At 51.8% G+C, this 20,454-nt stretch overlaps 1 protein-coding gene across 6 annotated transcripts in view; it reads left to right on the forward strand.

Annotated features, from left to right (window-relative positions):
* DPP6 (dipeptidyl peptidase like 6) overlaps positions 1-20,454 on the forward strand; it is a 987,445-nt gene that overhangs the window by 948,202 nt on the left and 18,789 nt on the right. For all 6 annotated transcript variants that reach the window (XM_070616959.1, XM_070616961.1, XM_070616964.1 and 3 more), the window contains 3 exons: positions 11,159-11,257; positions 15,827-15,896; positions 18,596-18,790. In XM_070616959.1, the coding sequence (XP_070473060.1) occupies positions 11,159-11,257; positions 15,827-15,896; positions 18,596-18,790 (364 nt within the window). The remainder of the gene's footprint in view (positions 1-11,158; positions 11,258-15,826; positions 15,897-18,595; positions 18,791-20,454) is intronic.

The raw sequence follows: 20,454 nt of genomic DNA on the forward strand, positions 1-20,454 counted from the left end.
CCCAGCCACGTTTTCTATTTGGAGACGGAGATGGGTCATGTCCTAGCAGTGCCGAAGGAACCCGGAGATCACGAATTTTGGTGAAATGTGGTGGAAGTAAAGGTCAGAGTCACCCAGACTGGAGGTCCCACAGCCCCCACACATGCCGAGGCCTGGGGGCCATGGTGGGCACGCGGGGCCTTGTCTGCGACACTGAGCAGAACCCACCGCCAGGCAAGCGTGCGCAGCCAGCCCTGGGCTCCGTCGCCTGGCCCTGCCCAACTCTCTTCTCCTCTTACAACCTCCCACTGGGGGCCAAGGCTGGGTGGGCGCTGTGAGGCTCATCTGTCTTTGTGGGCCTGGGGGCGCCTTCATGGCACGGAGGGGCTTCACATACATGCCACTGCACAGACAAATCTTTCCGGAGACTCTTGAGGAACTCGTCGTCCCTTTGTGAAGGGCCCCCACGAGGGTTGACGTGTGTACGTGTGTCTTCATGGGGAGGATTGGAAACCACGTGCGCAGTCCCAGGCAGACGCCCAGCAGAGCTGAGAAGGGGAGAACTCGCCCTGGGTTCCTCCTTTCTCCGCCTCACTCTGTCCTATCCCTGAGGAATCCTGCGCCTTTCCTCCCCTCTGTGCCCCCACTCCTTCCCCCAGTGGCATCACCCCCATGCCACCCTCCCAGCGGGACCTGCCCTGAACCCTCCCTTCTTCCAGAAAGCCAGACCTTAGAGCAGTTTCTGTGATTCCCTCGGGGCCTGGTGACAGGAAGGACTTGGCGTCTCCTTTGAATCTCAAGGTGTAAGTGACCCAATGCCCGTCTCACTGGGACGGTTTCAAGCACCAAGGAGAGATGATAAGGGGAAGAATTTCAGAGAGGAGATCTCCAGCGGTATATTTGGTTCAAAAGTGTTTAAAGTGTTCAAAAGTAGATAAAGTAGATTTATTTAAAGAGACAATATTTAGAAAAAAATCCCAAATAATGATAGTATTCCATGAAACTATCAAATAATTATTAGAAATTCAAAATTAAAAGATAAGTAGTAATAAAATCAGAAATAAGTAAATAAGTGATTTAAATGCAAAAAAAAACGAAAAAAGGCCAAAAAATGGACATCAGAATAGGTCCAGAACCCACTCAAAACACTCGTGTAGCTATCAAAAGGAGCAGGTGCCGGGAGCTGGCTGTGAGGTCCTCTCCATCATCCTTCCCAGAGGGGGTTGGTTTTCTGGGTGAGAAGATGTACCTGGCCCCAGGCCTCATCTTCAGCACAGCTGGGGAGCATTCTAGGAGCCTGTGAGATGTGGGGGTCTCACCCTGTGTCCTATAGGGGAAGGGTCCCCGAAGGACTGAGGAGCGATTGTCTGGGCTGCGCCGTGCCCCTTAGCCCCACCTCCTGCCTGCCGCCCACTCTCCCAGGCAGAGGGTGGAGGGCCCGGGAGGAGGCCGGCCAGCAGCGGCGGAACTTCCACCCCAGGCGCGGCATCTGGGGTCTGCAGACACTGCCCCGCACAGCAGTCCTCTTTAAAGAGGGTTCAGCCTTGAATCTTGTTAGCTACGATTTTCACTTTAAAAAATGGCAATATTTCAGAGATCCTCCAATGAGGCATCTTTTTTTCTTAAGAAAATGTGTATTATTCATTTTGAATATTTGTTTAAGACGAGTGCATAGATAATTTCCTGATATTTTATAAAGTTTTTCCCTTCTTAAAAAATCTATAGTCTGATGAAAACTGAATACGATGTGTGGTCAACAGCTTTGCCCCAGCGTCAGGGTCCTGGTCTGGATTCTGCTCTACAGTGACAGAGATGTCACCATTGGGGAAGCTGGGGAAGCGTGCACGGAACTTGGCACTAGTTTTTAAATTTCCTGTGAATCTATAATTATTTCAGAGTAAGTTTTTTAAGCTATGGTCTGATAAAAACACAAAACTATCTCTAGGCTTAAAAAGAAAACCAACCAGGCGCGGCTCCTCTTAGGGAAGGCATTCACGTAAATACTTTTACTTGCTTCTTTGGGGGATGCCATTATTGAATCTCTCGCAGCCGAGGGTCGATACAGTGCCCACTGTGTGAGAATGCATTTTGGCTTTCAACCAGTCGGGCCGTTAGGGATCCTGAAAACCAGGGCTGCGAGAACGTTCCATGAGTCCACTCACCACAGTTTCCCTAAGGCTCACGTGTGAGTGAAAATGAAGCAGATTTATAGCTCAGACATGCATAACGACATTAATAAAATGCTTTATTTATTCTATTTATAAAATACGGTAATGTATGGGTGAGGGGGTACAATGCTTTAAAAGAGAGTTCAGATCAGAATTGACCAGACGCCCTCCAGCAGGTAGGTGCAATGTACTAACGCTCTCAGTGTTCCGACATGTTTTACTAATTCTCCGGGAAACCAAACAACCGCTTCTTCTCACTGTTTGGTTGGTTAGCTGCATTACCCAATCAACCCAGTCAATCTTGACGGACTAGAGATGGTGGGTTGTCTCCCACATTCTCTGTGGAGCTCCGTAAGACCCTCAGATGGAGGCATTTCTAGGAAGCATTTTGCCCTTTGTAGATGGACTCTCTCTTGTGACTGATTCCCAGAGGCAAAGAGACAGCAGCCAGTGGAATAAGAAATAAAAAGCTTCACGCGCACAGAGTGGAGCTGGCATTGCATGTCGGTGTCTGTTCTTCTCCATGTGAAATTTAACAAGGAGCCTGAAGGTGACACCATTGCTCTTATCTCAGCAAAGTGCTGATTAACTGGAAACTGGAGCGTTTATATCCTGTGGGGACGAGTGGAATTCTTTTTTATCACATTTATTTTGCAAACTTGTGTATATTGTTGTATTTGAGCTCTGGTTTTCCTGTCGCTTAGTTCAAACTCTGGGATATTTCATCCTGACTTTGCCTGTTTCTGCACTCTCAGTGTAGTTTAGAATTTTTCAGAGGATTGACCTAAGCCACCAAATTAAGTTAGAAAAAGAATGATTGAGTGTGGCTGAGCCGGTTGTAGCACCCGCCCCCCGAGAGGAGAATAGGGGTCTTATCTTGTTTATAAATAAGGGTCTGATTTATATTCAGACACGGGTGTGAGGGGGACCAGGCAGACCCCCTGAACGCCCACTCTCCCCCTGCTCAGCTCACTGCCTGAACTGCCATCCTTGCATATTCATTCCTGTGGGATGGGCCGTCATATCTGCACCAAGGCTTCTTTTAAAATAGAAAAATCTCTCCTATCAGCTCAGATTACACTTGGCCACATGTAACAGAATGCTCAAAATAGCAGTTGCTTAAACTTGATGGAAGACGTTTCTCTCCGTGAAGCTCAGAGGCTGCTGCCGGGTCTTCACAGTTGTCAGATCCCTCCTGTGCCCCGGGTCGGCGTTCCAGGCTGGAAGACAGGAGAAAGGGTAAAGTATAAGGGGGGATTCTGACAGCTGAGGCAGCGCCTCCAGGCTGTCTTCCTACGAGGGCCCCTGACACATCTGTTTCATCTTATTGGTCACAACTTAGTCATGCGTCCCAGCCTGGCTGCAGAGAATGCTGGGAAATGTCTCTTACCTGGCCTCCTTGCCGCTGCGAATAAAATCAGGATTTCGTTACCGAGTGATAGTAGCTGCTATGACTCCACCACCAGAATCTCCGCAGCTTAGGGTATGAGCTTTCTGGGGCCACCATCGCAAAGTAGCTGAACAGAAATTCATGGTCTCACGGCTCTGGAGGCTGGAAGTCTGCGATCAAGATGTCGGCAGGGCTGGTTCCTCCTGAGGCTGTGAGGGAGACTCTGTTCCAGCCTCTCCCAGCTTCTGGCGATTGCTGGCCATCTTTGGCCTTCCCTGGCTCGTAGACTCCCCACCTCATCTCTTCATCTTCACCTGGTGTTCTCCCTGTGTGCAAGCCTGTGTCCAGATCTCTCCCTTTTATAAGGGCCCCCCCATATTGGATTAGGGCTCACTCTGATGACCTCAATTTAACTTGATTTCCTCTGCAAAGACCCTGTTTCCAGATATGCTCACGGTCACAGGTACTGGGGGTCAGGACATCAGCATTTCTCGGGGGGGACACAATTCAACTCACGACACTTAACAGAACAAGGGTTTCCCTCTCACTGACACAAAGTCCAGTCACGTGCTCCTTGATGCTCTCCTAGGAGGAGCCTGGGGTTGCAGGTGCCGTCTGGATTGTGGCTCCATCGTCTTCATGGCCTCTGCTTCTACCATGTGACAGGAACAGAGAAAATGGGAAGATTTGTGGGATTGTTTTTGTTGAGGCTTAGTAGTGACATGTGTCATTTCCATCAGCCAGAACTCCCTCTCGAGGGCCCCCCCCAGATGCAAGAGAAGCCGTGTGCCCGGGAAGGACGAGGAAGCCTCAGTGGGTGCTGGCAATCACCACCCCAGTGAGGAAAGCAAAGGAGGAATCTAAGAGGCAACCGCTGCCTCTGCCAGGATCTCAGTCATCCAGTGGGTAATTCCCGGCCGTTTTTGTGTGATCTGAGCCAGCTTATCAGACCCTTCCCTGTGCCACCCATGAAGGCGCTGTCCAGGAGGACAGGGAGTGGGGACAGTGTGCTCAGAGCGAGAGCCCATAGGAGAGGGGTCACCCCACCCAGGAAGGTTCTCTGACTGTGCTGTGAGCACCAGGGCCCAGCATGGGGGCGTGTGATGCTGACAGGAGAGGTGTCATAGCATGGAACGAGAGGAGAGGGGACCATACAGAGGAGGAGCAGGGGGTTGTAGAGGTGTAAAACTTGAGACCTGATCCTATGCTACAGAGCTTAGAATCCGCCTCGGACATAAAGACACAAAGAAGGAGCATGGAAAATGTGATAATAAACATACAGGAGAATCACAGGGCCGCAGGAGGAGAGGAGCCCAGTTCTGGGGTGCACTCTGCTCAGCCTCGCTGCGCAGGCCGGGGCAGTATTCTGCAGGCTGGAAGGACAGAGCTCTTGAACTTCACCTTCTAATGCTGGCCATTTAGTCCTCCCCGCCCCGTCATCGCCTGGCTGGACATCCATTACTTGTGACATAATCGAGCGACCATTTAATACCGCGGGCCAGCCCGCCAAAGCTTCAGTACAGTGTCAGGCAGGAGCCTCATCACAGCAACTTACACGAGATGACATCGCCAAGTCCAGGACGGGAGCTTTGGTTCATCTGACCCCCGAGCACATGCTCTTGACTGTGGGGGCCTCATCCCCAGACCCCAGGACCCAGGAGCTCGAGGCCTTTGCACCACTGTCACCTATGGAATACGCCACAACCACAGCATCTCTGATTGTGGCTCCAAAAATCAAGCCGGTTTAGCCTGATGTGATGCTGAGTCCCTGATGGTGTTTGAACCTCACGGTGCATTGGAGCAGGGCGAGCAGAGCAACAGAGTCAGGAAGGCAGGGCTGAATGGAGACAGGGAATTGGGGGCCACGCACCTAAAGCAGAGTCAGGGAAGGGCAAGCCAGCTCTTGGGGATGTGGCCTTTGGGCAAACTCTGGAAAGCCTTGACTCCAGCTGATATGTGGCCTGCGTTGTGTGGCAGTGACAGACAAATAGAAGCCCTGGGGACACCACACGTCGGGTGGCGAAAGCAGCCCTGGCAGGTTAGGGGTCTGGCTCGCAAGGCAAGCCGATGGTTTCATCTATCCCAGCCTGCTCTGAAATTTGAAATTACTGTTTCAGAATTCTTTGTCCTTCCTCCTCCTCTCCCCCCTGACCCCGGAGCCACCTTGGGAATATTTGACTTCTTTCCCTTTAGAAAATCTTATCTACAAACAGCCTGCGGGGTGTTCACAGATGTGACTCTGAATTATTTAAAAGCTCTGTCCTTAAGAACTAATTATGCTTGGGACCAGAGGGTGCTCGTTGAGTGCCTGGGTATTCAAACAACTGAGGCGCCGGGAGAGGAAAACCAGCAAATCACAGTTAACACATTGCTGGTGTCACTGTAGATATGAGAAGGGTGCGACTCAGATGCGACACCATCCCGGGTGTGGGAGCGGGTGGCCACGCGCCTTCCAGGGCAGCTCCGCCGTCTGCAGGAGAAAACGCGCGCGCCGGCAGAGTGAGGGTGTGATGTGTGCTCACGGCAGCCGCGCCGCGTGTTCACAACGTGTTCAGGAAGCCCGAATCACTGGGTGCCCGGGTACCACCCCTTTACCAACAATCAGAGACAGGTTTCTCTCCCTACTGCTTGCTTCAGTTGGGTTTTTATAAAGAAGCAAAACGGACTCCCACCGCCGGCCGGCGTCCAGGCCGTTCTGTGATGAGGTGATAGCAGTCCCGCTGCGTGGTGCCTGCCCGGTTGCTCACGCGGTCCTCTCTGCCTGGGAGCCACCCCGGCCCTCGGCGTCTTCTTCTGAGTAACTACCCACAGGACGGCACCCATTCCATCCGGCACGTGGCCTGCGGGTGGGAGGGGAGACTGGGGTGCCAGGAGATGTCGGCAAGCATGGAACAACCTGTTCCATCAAGTCCTCAGTTGTCTGTGTCTGGAAAGCCTTCTGGGCGCCCTGGGCTCCCCACACAGGCAGCCTTTCTGGAGGGATGGAGTGATGATAAGGTTTACAGACGGCTCATCCTAGACCAAAATGCAGCGTGTTTGGTGGGCGAGTTGGCATCTGGCTAGCAGAGGGAGAGCGAGCCAAGTGCCTAGCCCGTCCCCTCTCCGTAGGGTGCCGCAGGACCCCAGCTCCACCGCGCCCGTGCGGGCAGCTCTCCAGCGGTGCCACCACCGCCCCCTCCTCGGTGCGGCTGGTGTCAGTCAGGGCGGGGGCCGCGCCCGTCCACTCCCAGCACAACCCCTCCTGTTAAACCCGTCCGCCTGCTGCCGAGCACGGCGCCAGCGGCGGGAGGGCCCAAAGGCAAATTCCCTTCCATGACCTGCCTTCCAGGTGCTTAAATCCAGCTGGAGAGAAAGATAGATTCAGCACAAAGAACGATGATTACCCAAACTGTGTGACAGTGGCTCTTTTACTAGACGTTCAGTGTTCAGAAAAAGAGATCTCCAGTTGACGGGGGGGGGGGGAGTCTAAAAGATCCGTGCCGGCGGGGGGGGGGCCTGCCTCGGGTCGGAGCCGTGCGGCCCTGGGTGGGCGGACAGCATCTGAATGCCACCGTCAAGGGGCATGGGAGGACTGAGTCCTGACACGGCGGCGGAAGGGGCACAGGAGAAAGCAAGCGGAAATAGGCCGGGAAAGGCCTGGACTACGAAAGGCACCGAAATGCAGACAGGGCTGTCGACCCGCCCAGCGGGAGGACCCGAGCAATCTCTGTGCACGCCTACACAATCCCGCGCGTTCACTTCCTGCAGAAAAGGGAGCGGGCTGCTCTCCGCTCCTTTAGGTCAGTTGCCTATTGGCTTCCATTAGATGCTGGTCACTAATTTCCCCAAGTTCAGTCCAGTGGCGATTCCACCAATGCCCTGAACCGACAGGGTCTCGGAGCAGCCCAAGAGCCCCGGCGGGTCTGCCCACTGGGCACAGCCAGCGACGCCACCCTCGTGAGCAGGCATCTGTTCCTGTGGTCTCACTGTGTCCGGATCTGATAATAGCTAATTCCACCAAATATTAGAGGGGGCTCACATTTAATTAAGGAGTGGCCATTTGTATGCTCCAGACGGGAGGTCCCCACGGCCCTGAAGTCAAAAGAAGGCCCTTCGGGAACATGCCCATCTTTTCTTATTTCCTCTGCTGAGCTCCAGCCTTCTTTGAATGCAATTATAGGAACAAATAAAATGGCTTAACTCAGCTCCCCTGTGGGACAGCCAGCTCTCTGCTGATAAAACCAGTTGTGTGGGCAATCATTAAATGAGAAATCTAATATTTAACTAAATTTAATAGTCTGTTGCTTTGGTGCCTTTCTGTGAAGGGTGGGATTTCAATACAGAGGGACCAGCTATTCAAGCTAGGTTTATGGAGTCGCGCCAATGAGAACATTGTGCACGCGCCCACGAAGCGTGAGCTCTGAGGAGTTGGTAATGGGTGTTTCGGTGGCAAGTCTGTGTTCCCGTTAGCTCCAGGCAAGCTTAACTCAGTAGGCAGCAAACCACACTGCAACCTGAGGATGAAATTTCTCCTTCAGGATCAGCATTTGAGATGGCTGAGTGAGGCCAGAAATATCAAATTCAAATGCACACAGCTGGAGAAAAGAGCGTATTATAATCGACTGTGAGAGGCTCTGTTCCAGTTCTCTCATTTGAAATCTGGTCGTCCAGGTCGGCGTTTCCACCGGCAGATTCCCGGGCGGAAGCCGTCTCCGGCCCCCAAAGCAGAAGAGGGGCTGCTTCTCTGATAGCGATGGACCCTTCCTTGTTCCTGTTGGTAAAGGCAGTCTACCCAAGCTCTCACTGGGCCCACTCACCTGTGTGAGCCTTCGTTTCTCCAGTTGGGCCCACATTCGCACACCCCCCAGTCCCTCACCTGTCTCTGCCTGGGCTCATCTCATAGGCGGGCAGAAAGATAAAGATTGCAGGTTCTCCAGGGTTGAGGCTTCCAGATGACCCTGTAAGATAAGATCCATGCACGGGATCCAACAGTTAGCTGGGGTGTGCATAGCATCAATGAATTTCATCGTGATCCCAGTATTAACTAAATCCTGACTTGTGTGTGTCATGAGTCCTTCAAGCACCGTAACCTTTTCAATTAGCGAGGCGTGCTTTGCTTTCTTTCTGGTTCGCTTCATGCGGGGAGCAATGGTTGGGAGTCAGCCCTCAATTGCTTCAACTCTTACCCCTCAAGAGGCCTGGACACCAGGAGCCTCTGAGAGCCTTTGGGCTTCCTGAAACACCAGAGGCTGTCTCTGTCCTCTCTAGTTTCTTCTCCATCAGAGACCTTCTTGGGGCCACAGAAAAGGGGCCATGTGGGAAAAGGGAGAAACACTTGGGCTGAAACCCAGACTCAGATGCCATAGAGACATGTCATTTCCAGGGCATGAATTGGACCTCCACAAACAGATAACTCAGGTAGCTGGAAACCAGTGCATTTTGTCCCTGGGATGGGACTGAACACGGATGCCTTGTGGGGAGAGTGGGGTAGGAGCCAGATAAACAGCCAAACTTCTCACAGTTCGTGTTAAGTGTATATGGAGGGGGTACCTGAGGTCGATGGTCAGGGCTTCTCTTTGAGAAGGTGACGTTTGATTTGATGGAGGAGAAGGAGCCAGCAAAGAAAGTTCCAAACAGAGAACAGCAAGCGCAAAGGTCCTGAGGTGGCAAAGAACTTCAAAAATGCTGCTCTTTTCCGTATCCTGCAGAGCTCCCTTCTAGTCTTCCACCCTCTGGATGTGAATAGAACACAAATAATAAATAGTTAAGATCTCATAAACCAATTCCTCTCGACTGATTGTGTCTCCCTGGAGCACTGTGTTAAAGGGCCGAGGGCATTTGGACTCAGCAAAAACAAGAATTCTCTCTGCTCCCTTAGGAGCTGGGCCAAGGGTGTGGAGCAGGCAGTGGGGCATTGTGCCACCCTGGGGTGGTGTTCCTCCCTGACTTGCACACGTGACCACGATGCAGAGCGTGCTGTCTCTGGGGCCCCATCTCCGGCTCTCCGAGTTGAGGTCAAGTCCACCTGGACCTCCACGTGCACCCTTCCAGGCGTGGGGGTCCCTTCCCAGTGTAAGGGACGCCATTTTTTGCGTGTCATGTGGCTTTCAGAATCTTTTGTGGCAGTCGTCCAACTGCAGATTGTTTAAACTCTGCCTGTTTGAAAATTAGTTTCACCACTTCTCTGCTCACCTTTTCAGCAAAGCTCAATATTCAAATGTGTCCAGCAACTTGTAAAACATTTTTTCTTTGGTTGGTTGACTCATCAGAAGCCCTGGGAACCTTCACTTCTCTCTGCTCCTGCTCAGAAACCACCCCTCGGATCCCTGAGCAGTGTTGATACCCACGTGTTGCTTCACTGATAAAACCACTCGGTGCTGGAGACTCCTAGTTATGAGCCATAATTGTTTTTCTTTCTTTCTTTTTTTTTTTCCTGAGGAAGATTGTCCCTAAGCTAACATCCATGCCCATCTTCCTCTATTTTGTATGTGGGACGCCACCACAGCATGGCTTGATGAGTGGCGTGTAGGTCTGTGCCCAGGATCTAAAGCTGCGAATCCCTGGGCCGCCAAAGCGGACCACGCAAACTTAACTGCTATGCCACTGGGCCGGCTGCATGAGCCATACTTTAACCTCCACATGCCTTTGTGGAGTCCTGTAGAGTGCCTGTTGTTCTTAAAGGGAGTCATCATGGGAGGATGGCTGAATGTTCATTGTGACACTGCTCGTGGTGGTAGTTTCCTTTTTAAAATAGTCACAAATGTTTCAAAGTGATGCGACGAGTCAAAAGTAGAGGTCCTGGAAGATTGAGTTTCCTTCCCTAGTGAACCTCAAGTTGTCCCCATATGTAGTCTCAAGGTAAGAAAGGAGAAAGCAAGCTGGATGGGTTTGCTAGGTTTCGGATGGTGAGGTGAGGTGGAAAGGCCATTTCAGTAGGAGACTAATGAAGGGGGTTCATGGGGGCATGCTCACAACTGGAGAAATGCACAGTGAGGGCGTCTGTTATGACCTGAGATGTGAGGACGCCATACATGTAGGGCATGGCTCAGGGTTGACCCATCTCTCTCTAGTTTGGAGGGACAAGGGCCAGTCCCACCACATTGAAAACTGCTGCTCCTGTGGCTTCACTGTCAGCTAATCTGATCATCCAGATTAAGGTCTCCAAAGCTAGACAACATTGTGATTAAGGTAAGAAATCAGAATCCATTGTTCCTGTGACATTTTAATGAAGATCACACTCCAGCTTCCACTCTCCTTTCCTTGCTTGGTTCTTGTGGCCACTGTATTTGGAAAACCATTTGTCCTAACAGATATATGATGTTGGTTCCCCCAAACCAGCAGTCTTGAGATGAAACATACCCAAACCTATACGTGTAGTGAGATGCCCCGGAGAAGGCGCATCCCTGGGGGCAGAGAGTCGCCTAATACAGTGGGAAGCATCTTCCGTTTGCCCAAGCTCCTGATTCCACCTCATCCTGGAACGTGAGCAAGTTATGTGACGTCTCGGCTACTTGATCCATGCAACAGAATAATAGTCAACTCCAGGACCGATGTGGGAATTAATGGTACGATGCTCATGAAAACCCATGGCTTCAATAAGTGGTTACTGAATCTGACTGTGTCATTGTTTTCTCTCTTTCAGAAATTTTTGACCTAGAAACAAACGAACACGTACAGAAGGCCGTAAATGACAGACAGATGCCTAAAGTGGAGTACAGGAAAATCGAGATTGACGATTATAGTAAGTGCTGCGTTCTCCCCTCTCAAAAGAAAAGCAGGCATCTGCTCTGAAACAGGCCACCATCCGCACTTGGTCGCCATGCAGGGAAGGCGTCCCCCAGTGCCAAGTCTCCTGGCCTCGTGGCTAGAAATGCATTCCAGCGAGGCGAGAGTCGGAGCTGAGGGCAGCGTCCTGCACTGAGCTTCCTGTGCTTGGAACCGAGATTCTCACTCTGATGACAGACAAAAATGTGAGGCATATGATTTCTCTCCACAAGAGGCTGACAACTTAAAGGGCCCAGATGGAAATTTTCTCCTTTTGGGGGACGCATCCTCCCGCTTCTATGCCATTTGGTGTTTCTACTACTTTATCATCTCCCCTCTAAATGCTGATGAGGGCAGCCTTGCAACTGGAGAAATGCCCGCTGGGGAATTCGTGTGTTGTTACAGCCTGAGGAACGTCCAGCACTCTGCCCTTCTCTGTGCTCTCCTTTCTCTTGAGCAGTCCATTCAGTCATTCAACAAGCTTTAATGAGCACCTACTGTGTGCGAGGCACTGCCAGGCACTAAAAGTGTTGGCCTGGGATATCTCCAGGAGGGAAGCAGAGGTCTCATAGCTTCAACTCTCAGCTCTCTGCTGGTGGCTCCTAGTCAACCCCACCTGCCCCAGAGCCCTAACTGCCCACCAGGTGTACCTGTGAAAACCTCAAATGCAGAATGCCCACACAACCTCCCCATCTTTCCCCCGGAGCTCTGTCCCTCTCCAGACAGGCCTGCTCTCGAGGAGAATACCTTCTTGTTTGTTGACTGGTTTCAAATAACTTAGATTCGAACATCAAAGTTATCTTTGAGTTATTCATTCAGATGCCATCTACCCATCATCTCTGGGGTTGGCAAACAGGTGTCCTGTCCTGGGCCACCTCTGACTGAGTGAGAACAGCTGCTGGAGCCCTTTGTTAAATAGGGGTGGAAAGGTGCCAGGGCTCAATGGGAAAGAAGCTGAGATTGATGAGTAATGCCTAAACTGAACCCCGGGGCCTGGGTTTGCACCCTAGACAATCTCTGGAAGCTTTGTCTACCTTTTCCCTTCATTGGGACAGTGGCTTGTCACCTGGGTCAGTGGGCCCTGGAATAGTATTGAGCACCTCTTGTTAGAGAAGACACAGCCCTCTAAGACTGTGAGCTCAAGGTGCAGGAACCAAGGCTCACCCCTGTGAAACGAAGTCAGCCCAACCCAAACAGTGTGTGTGGTAAAGCTGCATCCTTTAGCAGAGAGCAGATGGCCCAGGAGTTCAGAGGAGAGTGTGAGAAAGGACAGGGTCACATGAAGGTTCCGAGGAAGGTAGGACTTGCACAGGGTCCCTGGAGTCGGCTTTAGGTTGGCAAAGAAGAGGAGAGAGCACAGTCCAGGGCAGGGAGCAACTTGAGCTGGCTCTTAGGCGAGAGTAAGTGTCATTCGTTGTAGGCGAGTCAGGAGGCTGATCAGGAACTCCAGCCTGCAGGAGAGTCCCAGGGTGTCAGCCGAGGTGGAGGGACCCCTCCCTCTCCAGCGCCTTTGGTCCCTCCAGAGGCCGCTCCCTAAAATGTCCTGGTCCTATCATGGGTCCATACAGAGCAATACTATATTGGAACTTTTCTAGACACTGTTAGAGATCCATGCAGGCATACATATTCACCTCTGAAAGTCAGAAAAGGCGGGAAATACAATGTGCTTCAAATCCCTATTCCCCTTTTAAAACACCCCAAATGTGATCACTGTGATGAATGCATAAAGAAGAGCCTGGAGGCGGGAGGAGAAATAAACTTAGGAAAACCAGAAGTAGAGGCTGTGATGATTTGCTTTGGCCAAGAAATGTGCTTATGCCCAGTGGAGATGTCACTTCCCACAGGTTCAAGGGCCTTTCCGTCTCTCTGGAGTTTGAGTTTCTATTAGATTTCCATGCGATGCTCTCAGCCCTGAGAGCACAGGCAGCTGTGGATGTCCAGGAAACCTAAAACCCTGTAAATGGAGTCAAGAGGCAAATCCATTCTTGCGTGGGAGAGAAGCTATAAAGTAAAAAGAGGGAGACACAGAGAAACTGAGACATCCACAGATGCCAGTCATCAGGGCTCAGGGGAATCCTGATGAGGGGGCATAAAGGCCACAAGTCCAGGCAGAACCTGAGGACACACGAGAACCACAGGAGTCCCAACTCTAATAGAGAATGACGAGAGCAAAGGGTGAGACACCAGCAAGAAGGTATGGTGAACCCGTACCATAGGAGCTTTATATAGTTTCCCTTAGGACTAAAACAAGCAACCCCGAGTCAGACTGGTCTGAAATCCACAGGTAGCAGGCAGCAAGTGGAAACCTGTACTGACATGAGGTGTGTGCATTGAGGATGATGCCAACTCTTGATGAATTCAATTGAGTGACAGCTTGTTGGTCTTAAGTCCCACATCCCTTTCCCTGTCAAGGTATTTTCTTCGTAGAGAGTTACTCTGAAGAATTCAGGGGTATTCTGATGCAGAGAGCCCAATTGGTAAGATTTTATATTCCAAGGAGATAGGTCAAAGTAAAATCTGGGCTGCCCACACGGATGGCATCCTTGACTGATTCAATCTTCCATAAAGAACCTGGAGTCCAGTTACTCAGAGCAGATTCAAATTAATGAGAACTCTCAGAATAACTGGATATTTACTTTTGTGCTGTCGTTTTATAAGGAAGAACCAAAAGGCAAGAAATTAAGATGACTTTAGATTGATGATGGATGGATGGGTGGATGGATGGGTGGATGGGTCGGTGGATGGATGATGGATGAATAAGGAAGCGAGCAACTTCCACATGTTTGTTCCCATCCCACTCTACTTTCCGTATCTGTCTTCAGACCTCAGGAGAAGCTCCATAGTTTGCAGGGACTAGTGCAAAATGACAACACGAGGTGCTTCATTCACAGTTTATTACGACGGCAGAGCATTAAGCCCAGCAGAGGGCCCTTGCACGGGGCCCGTACACACCCTGTGAAGCCAGCTGGGTGGACTCCATGGCCAGACTTCAAATTCCCCTGTCCCCCGGTCAGTAAATTTTCCAGAACCCTCCCTCAGTTTTCTCACATCTCTTGCTTTGCAGCCAGAGGGTACTCCTTTACAAGAGTCCTTCTCATCTCCTAAACCCATGCCCTCCTCTCCCATCCGCTCTTCACGCTGCTGTTCACAGCAATGTTTCCCAAGTCCTAAAGCGCTAAGGGGTGAATGCCTCCCCCTCCGCGGAAAATGCAGAAAAAGACCTTTAGAAACAAAGAATCAACTTTCCCACCCTTGCGCGTGAGGTTTCATTCGAGGGTGAGGTTTTACTTGACAGGTAAATGGGAATGAAGAGACAGGCATAGCTGTGTGTGGGGACCGGCGTCTGAACATCAGTCACCCCTATGGGGCCGCAGAAAACCTGGAAGATGTCACTGTACCGACCCGTTTTTGTTTTTGAGGTTTTGTTTTTTCATTTAATGCAACCAGAGGCTGAGGCTTTCCTTCAAGAAAAGCTAAGGCTTTCCTAAGGGCTCTCTGGAAATGTATTCAGCCAGTCATGGCCAAGGTCTGCCCGTGGGCTTATCAGTGACAGAGAGCAGCCCAGACCATGTTTTATGGATGTTTCAACGATAAAGTCCAACGCCTGCCTTTCTGCAGGTCCCTGGGCCATTGATCCAATTTGCAAGCCATTAACATTCAGCCAGAATCAGTAATGAGACCCTGGTCAGAGCAGGCTGCTAAGCCAACCCCCAAGCCTGGCGTGTATCTATAGTAATTGTACTGAAAAAGCCACTAATTCCAATTTAATTGCTAATCTGGTTGTAGTTAACATCAATAAACCATTTCTAACTTGGGCAGGAAGGTTTGTTTTGGAGAGAACAGAAGAAACTGTGAAGGAAACTGCCCCCTCCCTGCCCAGCTGGATCCCACACAGCCAAGGACCAGATCCAAACGACCTTGCAGAAACAAGGGCTGCACCAGCTCCCTCCACTGTCCTTTAGTGTGCTCCGCAGGCAGCCAGACCTGCCCAGCACCAACCTGCAAACACTGAGGCCGACATAGCCCCCAGCTTTGCACAAACCGTCCCCAGGGGCTCTCAGCCTCCCCTTCTGGGCTGTTGCCCCTGCCCTACCCCAGCCCTGGGTGTCTTCCTCTCCCCGTCGCCACAGCTCCCCAGTATCCGGCCCTACTTACTTGCACATTGCAGCAGCTGCCGGGCAGAGACCCACGCTGCCTGTTGGGGTTTATTCCTCCCTGCCTGGAGTTCTGCTGTGAGCAAGCGCTCCTGGTGATTCAGTCTTTTCTGTTTTTCAACACACTCTGCAAGACTGAATTTAAGCTTCAGATGCAGAAACTGAGCCTCAAAGATGTTGAGTGACTTGCTCAAGGTCACTCAGCCACCCAGTCACGGAGATGAAAATAGGGGCCAGCCCCTGTCTGTGATGGACCCGCCAGTGCCCCCTCCAAATGCCCTTCCCCCACACCCTCCTGGAGGGACACATCGAGGCCAGAGCCCGGCCTCACCCCTTCCTTCCTGGTCGCTGTTGCCCCCTAATACGCTGCTCTGTGTTCTGTTTGTGCCTAGACTTGCCCGTTCAGATCCTCAAGCCAGCGACCTTCACCGACACTGCCCACTACCCCTTGCTCCTGGTGGTGTAAGTATGGTCACCCCTTTCTTTCTCGGGGTGCTTGCCTGGGAACTCAATGACCCCATGAAACAGGAACGTTGAATTCTTAAGAAAATTACAAATGGGAGAAGTGATGTTGCTGCACACCACAATCTTAAGACCGTTTAGCCCGTCAGCAAATGTCAGGTTCTTTTCATAACTATCGGAGACCCCCAGATGTTAAAGGAAAGGGGGGGCTCTGCTTCCCCTCGCCCCCATCCACTTTGGGGCAATTCGCTACAATGAAAGCAGGTCTTAAGTCAAATTCCACGGATCATGCCACGGTGATGGGTAGATGGGCTCAGAACGGGTGTGAAAGCTGACGGCGGGCGGTCATCCTGGGCAGGGCCCCAGGCACAGAGGCAGCAGGCTCTGCCAGGCCAGCTGGCTGCCCACCCTGTGTGAGGGTGCCCGAGCTGAGCAGCAGCATTTCCAGCTTCGAAAGTGCCTTGAATGCAAAGAAGTCCTTTGCAGCAAAGAATTATTTCAGAGACTTCTATTAATGAACAGCCCTCTGGGTTAGAGCTCCAGAACAGCTTCCTAAGAGCTCTCTACACACCTCTGAAGGTGCCGCATCCTGATTGGGGTTCCTGCCCCCAGCAGGTACTTCAGATGCTAACCGCCCGCCCCGAGGTTTAGGCTAAGGTTAACTGGTACTCACACCACGCACGAACGGAAGCCTTTCAAAGGCAGGCTCCACTCACATCATTTAACACGTGCTGTCCACCTCTCTGTCCTTTCAAGGCCCTCAGAGCAGAGAAAAAGAGTGAGGTCTCCCGTGCCCCTGGGGGAGCCACCCCCCGTGTTTACAGGACAGGGTCAGGATAGGGCAGAGGCCTGCACTGGGGTTGTTTTAGGCATGATAGTGAAGTCACCCACCTGAGTCAACGTCAAATAACTGGATTAAGCCTGCTCATCGTGCCTGGCCCGGCCTGGGGGCTCAGTCCTAAGTAACAGAAAGACTTCATCATAAGGATGCCTCGTGGCTCAGATTCCAACATCTGATTCCGGGGTGCAATCAGCCCACTTTCCTCACTGTCTGGACATAGTTAGAACTTTGCCAACAACCCCAACACGCACACAGACAGACACACTGACACACGCACTTCTACACGTATACACACACACAGTCACACCCACACATACCCCATACTCACACACACCCCCCCACACTCACATGCACACTCACATGCACACACTCCTCCCACACTGCCCCCTTTCTCCCTGATTAGGCCAGATTTTCGTCACTTTCTCAAAGATGCTTTCTTTGACAGCTTTCTTGCCCTAAACACTGGTTCTTCGGTAATCTTAAGGGAAATCCTAAAAGGCTTCCCAGTTTACAAAACAGCTCGCCGTCCTTTCAGAAGGACGGGAGGCATCGCCCAGTCACGGCAGCCCGTTCCGCGAATGCAGGCAGGACCTGCCCACACCAACCACATGCGCGACAGGCTGCCGTGCAGCCACCTTAGTCTCCTGTAGGGCTTTTCACTATGACTTCAAATGTGACAGCACTGTGGTTTGGGGACCTCAAGACACCAAAGGAACTGTGTCGAGTGATGCCTGTTTAAAACAAAAAAACCCAAAAGAAAACAGAACATGCACTTCCCGTATATCAGAATCATATCGTCACAGCGGTCTTTCACCTCCAGCCCTCAGATGCAGTACTCCTGAGTCTCACACACACACACACACACACACACACACACCTTGCCTGCATGCCCTCAGTCTTTGGCAGAAAGTCATGATGGTTATGGCAGTGGAAGCTGTCACCTCCTTGGAGGAAGGACCAGCCAGCGCATCTTCAGTTGGCTCTCAGAATGGGCCTTGCCATCTGTTGCTGTGGCTGGGAGAGAGGCTGGACCTGGCGCTGGCCTTGCTCATCCCGTCCCCATCAAATGGAAGAGTACTTTGCAAGTCTCCCTCGTGCCCATGAGTGTGCTAGTGCTCTCCGCAACCGAGCCTCCGTTTAAAAGGGCCCTGTTAGTAGCACTGGCCAACTTCCACGGTGTAAACTCACCGCCATGGATGGTTTTAGCTGGCAGAGTGATGTCCCTGAGTGAGGAGCAGAGAAGGCACAGGCACAATATAACCACCCAGGGAAGGGCTCGGCTGGTCTGATCCCCTGCCTCGCAGGGAACAGGCAGCCTCGTCTTCTGAGGAGATGCACATAGGAAAGACCACCCCGATCAGCTTGTGTGCTGTGTCTTTGGAGTTAGCCAAAAAGAGAGATCATTTCTTCAAACCAAAGGTGCTGCTAAAAGGAGCAAACGCTTTCTTGTCGCTCACATGATAGGGACTGAGGGGGGCAGCCTGAGAAGTCTAGAACCCAGGAAAGAGCCACACAACGTTGGAAAGGCAAGCCAAAAGGAGAAGTTGGGAGGACTTTCTGAGTTTCTCTCACTCAGTAAAGGCCCTTCAGTGACAGTCTGTGCTGGTGCCACTGTGCTTTGGGGTGGCCCTCTGAGTGCTCCCTTTCCTCATCCCCCTACAAGTGTGTGGAGAATGCTGACTCGCCCGCCCGGGGTGACAGAACCTGGGATATGGAGGCAGACACGTGGCAGGCAGGGGTCACGGACACCCTCCTGGGGTGGGGAGAGTCCCTTAGGAGAGCATCCTCAGGCCCCAGTGTCTGATAGACTAGCCGCTGCCCCATGCGGCATGCTGAGGCCAGGGACTGTCTTTTCCAGGGATGGCACCCCAGGGAGCCAGAGCGTGGCGGAGAAGTTTGAGGTGACCTGGGAAACGGTGATGGTGAGCAGCCATGGAGCCGTGGTGGTGAAATGTGACGGCCGAGGCAGTGGCTTCCAAGGAACTAAGCTCCTGCATGAAGTGAGGAGAAGGCTGGGCTCCCTGGAGGAGAAGGACCAGATGGAGGCTGTGCGGTGAGGACCCCTCCCGGCGGGCACCGTCGACCCGGGGGAGGTGGGGGGAGGTTGCGTCTCCTGACTTGGCTGCAACACAGTCCTCTCCAGATGTACGTTTCTTGTCAGGGCACACATTTTGCACGCAATTTGCTCGTACTTACAAAACTCTGTCCATAATTCCAAAGTGGATTTCAAGGGAAACGACTAGGGTTATTCTGTCAAAGACTTTTATGCTGGTTTTTGCATAGCTCGGTAGCTTGCTCGTTTAGTTGATTAAAACAAGGTGCATGGGGCCGGCCTGGTGGCACAGAGGTTAAGTGCAAATGTTCCACTTTGGCGGCCCGGGGTTCACCGGTTTGGATCCCGGGTGTGGACATGGCACAGCTTGACAAGCCATGCTGTGGCAGGCGTCCCGCATAGAAAGGAGAGGAAGATGGGCACGGATGTTAGCTCAGGGCCAGTCTTCCTCAGCAAAAAGAGGAGGATTGGCAGCAGATGTTAGCTCAGAGCTAATTTTCCTCAAAAAAAAAAACAAGGTGCAGAGACCATGAGGTGAATCTTCATGGCTTCCCCATGATCACAGACATTGGCCAGTGTCCACACACATCTTTGCCATTCGTCACAAGGGGGTGAGAGGGGAGGGAGGGAAGGAAGGACAAAAAGAGAGAGAAAGAGAATACGAGTGGGGATGGAGCCACTACTGAGAAAAGGGACCACTGTGCCCATCTGTGGGCTTGGTCAGAAAACTCTGCTGAGCCCTGAAGAGTGGCACATTTTTGTCTCATCCTTCCTTCATGTCCCTGTCACTGAGTCAGCAAGACCAGTAGAGTGTTACAGAGTGTGTACAGAGAACAGAGTGTTACAAAAAGAAGCTTAGCGTCAAGGGACAGATGCTCAAAATTATTTATTGAGTTTTATCGTTGCCCTGGAAAAAAAAGACATCAAGAGCCTGTGCCAGGCTACAGCTGGCCTCGGGCTCACTGGGTAGAAATATAGTCTTCACGGTCTCATGGCGCATGGACTGCAGCTCAACAGGACTTAACCACTGAGAGGTGCGGCGAGAACAGCTCGACCGAATCTACACACTCGCCGGCTCGGAATGAGAAGAAGGGCCAGGAAAACCACAGGGGCTCAAATGATGACGATTGCCATCTTCATGCTGAAGAGGGAGCTGATGCTGGCCCCGGGCATCTGGAGAAGGTAGAACACGGTGCCCAGACGAGCAAATGCTCATTCACTGAAGAGCTGTCGGTGAGCTTAGCATCTCACCTCACCTATGATCAGGCCTGTGTGCCTTGCAGGTTTAAAAGATTTCACTTTCCTGACTTTCCATCACGTTTCTCTCGTGTTTTTAAAAAGATGAATGGCATGTGGTATGCTCTCAGTAACTAACTTTTAAGTGGATGAAACAATGAGTGGCCCCCTCTCCTCGAGGGAGCTGCGAGCTGGTTGAAGAGAGACAGGCAGTATGTCCAGAGCCCTGTGTGTGTTACAGACAGAAGATGCAGACGAGGAGGAATCCCGGAGGACCGATGGTCCGGGAAGGCGCCTCTGTTAGGATGCTGTTGCCTGGAGGTTAACAACACATGCTTTCAATGTCAACCATGCTTTCAAAATAAGGGACTATATTGACTGTGGAAATCTGGAGGGATGGCAGCCTCAGGAGTGAGTGATCCAGAGAT

The sequence above is a fragment of the Equus przewalskii genome, chromosome 4, assembly GCF_037783145.1.
Source record: "Equus przewalskii isolate Varuska chromosome 4, EquPr2, whole genome shotgun sequence".
Taxonomy (NCBI): Eukaryota; Metazoa; Chordata; class Mammalia; order Perissodactyla; family Equidae; genus Equus; species Equus przewalskii.